Source organism: Octodon degus, unplaced genomic scaffold (genome assembly GCF_000260255.1).
Source record: "Octodon degus isolate 3935 unplaced genomic scaffold, OctDeg1.0 scaffold00043, whole genome shotgun sequence".
NCBI lineage: Eukaryota > Metazoa > Chordata > Mammalia > Rodentia > Octodontidae > Octodon > Octodon degus.
The window spans coordinates 10,854,885-10,860,859 of record NW_004524619.1 but is presented as its reverse complement, the minus strand read 5'-3'; the positions used below and the strand labels follow the sequence as shown (position 1 = coordinate 10,860,859).

Here is a 5,975-nt window from a genome sequence, read left to right as displayed (position 1 = left end):
AAATAAATAAATAAATATAAATTTTAAAAAATAAAATTGTATTGAGGGTGGGTGGGTTGGTTGGTTTGACACAGTGTCTCTGTTATGTAGCCCTCTTGCCTCAGCCTCCTGAGCATTGGGATTACAGGAAAGTGCTACTGTGCCTGTCAAACAGTATTGTTAGTGAGCTTTGACTCAGACGTTTGTGTCACCCTAAAGCACTTTAAATCTTTTCAGCACCTATGAAGGAAACTCCCTGTCCTCACAGGTGATTTCTCTGGGAGTATCAACAACAGCTAAGGACCAAAGTCCACAAGCCCCTGTGTCCCTTTCTGGTCTAGAGAGGTGTGACTGCCCAACCTTGCCCGCAGGTGCACAGTTTAACCTGAGAAGACCAGTGCTGTAGGTCAGCAGGCTGAGGCGTTTCTGTGTTCCTCTGTTTCAGGCACCCTCCAGAAGTTCTGAAGATCAGCCTGGGAAACCAAGCAGTGCAGCAGCAAACTTTGCATGTCCAAAGTGTGCGCTTCCTGGGCCTCCCCAGAGCAGGGAGAAAAATTGTTACCCAGTTGGCTTTTGAGATGCCTCAGAAGTGAAAGCATATTCTGGGGGCCAGGGAGATAGCTCAGTAGAATAAGCGCTTGCCTGGCAAGCACGAGGGCCTGAGTTCAATCCCCGGTTCCGAAAAAAAAAAAAAAAAAAAAGAAAGCATACTCTTCCCTTGGCACTGTAAGGAAGGAAATGAGGCAGAGACCACATGTAATGTTTAATGCCTGAGTACAGGCAGACGGAGGGCGTTAGAGCTGTCTGGGGACAGACAAAAGGGCTTTTTTAAAATAGGGATTGAAAGAAGGCAAGGGATAATGAGGTGGGAAGATATTAGTAAACATCAGTGGTCAGAGTTCTCTGGCTGTCTAGCATCAGTGGGCAAAGTCCTTGAGGCCTCTGGTATAAGTTTGGGGTGTCTTCAGATGTCTGGGGACCTGCAAGATACTGTGCCCTATCTATCTTAGCTCTTTTAGTCTCCTCTGAGAATAATGCCTCTGCTGGCAAACAGGTTGAGTGCTAGGATGGTCTGTCCGATTTGAGCCATACGGGCGCAAGCCCTTAGCCCTCGTTGTCTCAGCTTTCTGTGTCTTCTGGAAATTTTATCTCTGTTCCTTTTGCAGGGCCAGAATTTAGGGTGATTCTTTCTCCTTATTCTTTCTGAGCTGACACTAGCTGCTGTGGAACATGACATCTTCATGCTGATGGTGAGGCAGGAAGCCCTCTTTCTGTGAGAGGCAGTGCATGAGAGGCTCCGAGCTACTGCTGGGGAACTGACGTGGGTGCGCTTGGGCTGTGCCTGGGGCAGAGCAGAGCCAGGCAGTCTGACTTGGGGGAGAATATGTAGGCAGCACTGTTTACAGAGAGACCTTTGGTCATTCCATGTTCTTCCTAATCTTGAGGTCTTCACAATTGCTAGGAAAACATAAATGAGGTTGGGTGATGTTAAAACTTTTAGAGTGAGCCCATAACCTCTCATTTCTAACCACAACCCTGTTCTTCTGCTGGCCCTTATACACTTCACCCTGCACCCTGAAAGAAAGGATCAGAAGAAATTAAGGGAATAAAGAACCTCATGTGAAGAAAACTACCTTGAACAGAAGTAACAAAACAGGCAGGGGGAGAGGGTGTTTGTAGCACACAAACAACCATTAAAGTAGCCATGTTGTATTAAAGCGGTGAGAAAGAGAAAAACAGGTAAAAGGACACCCTGTCTTCTGTCATCCTTTGAGTCCCATAAATGTGAATTGCGCATCACAGTGACAGCAGTGTTCCTGTGAATTATGAGGGTGAATGTATAGCCTCTCTCTGTACCTGATTACAAAAAGTGTCTTGGCTGCCATCTGTGGACCAGTTAGCCACAGTTAGCCACTGCTGTTCTGAGCCACGTGGTCATATACAGAAAGGCCCAGGGCCAAGTACCTTGGGTATAACCCTGCTAGTTTCTAGCTGTATGAAATTAGAGGGTCACTCCTTGCCTGTGCTTACTTGTCTGTGTAACAAGGCTCAAGTAGCAGCTTCCTCCTGTAGGGAGTGCTCAGGTGTGGCCCACCGTGAGTGCAACCACGTAACTGAGGGGTGTACCCTTGGCGTGCCTTCTCCTTTGCATCACTAGAAAAGGAAGTCCTCTCCCACCTCTTGCTGGTGCTTCTGGTGTTGAGTGTTGCTGTTGTGAGTGGTTATTTCCAGAGAGAGTTGGCTCTAGGAGGTCTTTCAGCCCAACAAGGTAATGGGACCCCTTTTCTAAAAGAAATAGGACTTCTTCTAAGCCTGACCCTAAGGCTAACCACAACCATCTTTGAGGAGCTGCAGAGCTGGTCTCTGGCCTCTTGCACTCAGCCAGTGCTTGAGAGGACCTGATTTGTAACTAGTTGCAGTAATCTGTTTTCCGTGCTTTTGAGATCTTTCAGGTATCCATGCAACTGGAAATATTTACTTTTCCTTTCTAAGCTCCTTGCCTTATTATATATATATATATAAGCTTACACCCTTCCTTAGCTTGTTTGCTATGAGTAGAAGCCCAGGCGTGCATCCTGGACAGCTAGTAATGTAGCCACACAAATTGTAAATGTAGGTGGCACACACGTGTGCCTATAGTCCTCAGGAGTCTGAGGCAGGAGGATTGTGACAACAAAGTGAGCTGAAGGACAGCCTGAACTGCATAACAAGATTCTGTCTCAAAAAGACCAAAAAAAAAAAAAAAAATTTAAGGGAGCTGGGTGAGGTGGTGTACTCCCTTACTGGGCAAATTGAGGCAGGAAGATACTCCTGCAAGTTCAAAGCCAGCTTTGGTTACACAGGGAAACGCTAGATAGATAAACAGACATATATATGTATTATTGTGATTTTTTTTCCATAATTTTATTGAGAAATAAATAGCAGTGAGACAATTTCAAACCAAATTGGTAGGACAGTTTCAATAATTAACACATTGCATACATTCTTCCTAGTGGTTAATTGCTGTACAAAATGCAGACATATTTTATTTACAAATCCCTTTATTCATTAAGAGAATGTAACTATGTATCTATCCTAACCAATTTGTATACACAGATACAAAATGGACATTCATCTGTATCCCCTTTTTTTGTTTAGTTCCATCATTTGAATATTATAGGTGTGTTAACTCAGCAAAATATTCTAAAAGAGTTCAGTATCCCATAATAGTATTGGGTCTTCCACTTCACTGGCAATGTCAGAAATTGACCTGAGTCCCCTACAGCTCAACAGAACAGCATGGCTTTACTTTTTATACTTTGTTTTTATACTTTTCTGCTGGATAAGGTTAAGACCAAGGTAAAGCAAGACCTATACAACAAGAGTTGTAGCTTTTGGGTCTGATAAGGTCAGTGAAATCCCCTCAGGATTTATCCTGAGATCCTGTACCTCAGATTGTAGAACCTTTGTCAGTGTCAGCCATGTGGATGAGTCACGGCCATTGCTTGGCCAATGTGGTCTCTGTGAAAGCCTGAGAGAATTATTGTGATTTTTAAGCAGTATTTTTTATTATTTGATTGGGTACTCAAGAGTGGACTGTATAGGTGACAAAAAAAAAAAAAAAAAACTGCTGGGCAGGGCACAGTGCAGTGCACACTCCACCTGCACCCACCATACACAGGCATTTGATTCCAAACCCGTGTCTATCAGGTGTTCCATGCGCCTGTAGAACTTGGCAAGTAGGACCCAAGTGGTCACCCCCATAGTATTTCAGCCTACCTAACAAGTGTGCCTGTGAAGGTCTGTGTTTATTGTTGGTAAGCAGACATTTAAGCTTTCTTGCTTATTAAATGTGTGTGGGCTTGTTTTACTTCATAAAATAGTTTGGGGGCTAGAGATTTAGTTTAGTGATGCAATTCCTACCTGGCAGGCATGAGTTCATTCCTGGTAAAATCAATCAATGAATCAATGTTTTAATAGCCAGATATGGTGGCTCACACCTGTAACACCAGGATTTGGAAAGTTGAGACAGGAGGATTGCTGGGAATTTGAGGCCAGCCTGGACTATACAACAAGACCCTGTCTTTAATAAGTAAACTATTTTTTAGCAGCTGTAGTATAGAAAATAGAAAAATATATTAGTTTTTTGTTCATATTTGATATTGTTGTAATTAATATACAGCATCACTACTGGCTATAAATGTTACTGGGCACTTGGCACCTGTAGGAGGCTGAGGCAGCAGGAGCACTTCAATTCACGGCCAGTCTGAGCTATGTAAACTGTCTCAAAAAAAAAAAAAAAAAAAGCTCTATTAAAAATATTTTAGGGGACTGGGGCAATAGCTCAGTAGAATAAGCGAAAGGGCCTGAGTTCAATCCCCGGTTCCAAAATAAATAAATAAATATTTTTGATGTTTTGTTACACTATCTACATTGTATCACTTACATGCACCCAAGACAACCCCCCTTCACTCAGTGAAGCCAACGGGTCAGACACCCATGAACCAGACAGCCCTACAGCAGCACAGGGCAGGTCACAGGGAATGTGAGGTACCAGTGACAAGGCAGATAGCCTTCTAACCATGGGCTTTGTTTTCTCTGCAGGAGGTAAATGGCATCACTGCGGCACTGGCTGAAGAACTGTATGAAAAAGGTACATGGCCACTGGTCCTTGAAATGCTTGGCACAGCTTGCCTAGTCCTTCGGGAGGCACAGAACTGAATCTGTTAAGCCCTGGCCAGGACCCAGCTCCGTAGAGCGCTGCTCAGCTCTAGGCCTGCCCCCTCCCTGTCCTGTGCAGGAGCCGAGGTCCTGCATCCTAGCACTCTCCGGAGGACTGTGTAGGGAGCGTGGCCTGCTCTCAGGAGCTCTTTTCAAGCCCTGTGGCTCGTTGCTGGGAGAGCAGTGGTATGCTGCCGTCTTGCATCTGGTTTGTCCTTGAGAGGATTCAGGTGACATGTAGAAGCCATACTAGGGTTGCAGCCTCCCAGAGAGCATAGTAACTGTAGTAATGTGTGAAGAGTCAGCCTTAGCATCCAGCCCTGGGTTTACCATTCTACTGCCTTTCACCTGGAGCCATAGGTACCAGTGAGGACGGTACTGATCTGAGACCCAGGACCTGTGTGAGGCTGCATAGCTGGAAGGAGTGGAGGAAGGCCCAGGTGCCAGTCCGGCCGGCTGAGAAGCCGTCTTGCTCTCAGGTGCTAAACTGGCCTGGCATCTTAAGGTTGCCCCTAACCTCAGCATCTGCATTTTGGAGGTTGTACCATAGGCCTGTTGTCCCAAATGCCACCTTTCTTCAGTCTTGTCCTACCCCAGTGCCTTACATCTTCATGCAGCCCCAGCATGGGTCCCAGTGGCACAATCCCCATGGCCTTTTCCTTTTTTTTTTTTAACCACCAGGGATCAAACTCAGAACCTTGAGCTTGTCAGGCAGGTGCTTGTGCTGCTGAGCTGTCTCCCTGGCTGTCTTCCTTCTCTGTTGCTACATGTCCAGGGTTGTTCCGGGTTGGGTGTGTGCTCAGGAGGGCAGCTGCTCCTGCATACTTAGGGTCATAGCTTCATCTCTGTGCAGTGGGTACACCTGTTAGAGGTGCTTGACTAATGTCAGCCCGGTGGGCAGATGCCCTGGCTGGCCAGTGAGCTGGGGCTAGGGCCAAAAGCTGATCCCTCAGCACATGGTGTTGCAGGAGAGCAGCTCCTGGGGGCCGGCGAGGTCTTTGCCATTGGGCCCCTACAGCTGTATGCAGTCACGGAGCAGCTGCAGCAGGGGAAGCCCACATGCGCCAGCGGGGATGCCAAGACTGACCTTGGGCACATCCTGGACTTCACCTGTCGCCTTAAGTACCTGAAGGTAAAGCTGCAGCAGCTCAGTGCTGAGCTTTCTCCCTTGGTTGGCCATGTATACAAAGGAGATTTGGGGGTGGGGACAGGGTGAGCATGAGAGGAGAGCCCCTTGTATTCTTGGCTGTGCTTCTGGCTATGAGCACCAGGGGGCATTGTGAACCAATGTCTCG

At 46.5% G+C, this 5,975-nt stretch overlaps 1 protein-coding gene across 3 annotated transcripts in view; it reads left to right on the top strand.

Moving 5' to 3' along the window:
* The window catches only part of Nisch (nischarin), a 55,424-nt gene that overhangs the window by 26,974 nt on the left and 22,475 nt on the right, over positions 1–5,975 (top strand). For all 3 annotated transcript variants that reach the window (XM_023715703.1, XM_004631658.2, XM_004631659.2), the window contains exons 4-5: positions 4,564–4,612; positions 5,649–5,812. In XM_023715703.1, coding sequence (XP_023571471.1) covers positions 4,564–4,612; positions 5,649–5,812 — 213 coding nt within the window. The remainder of the gene's footprint in view (positions 1–4,563; positions 4,613–5,648; positions 5,813–5,975) is intronic.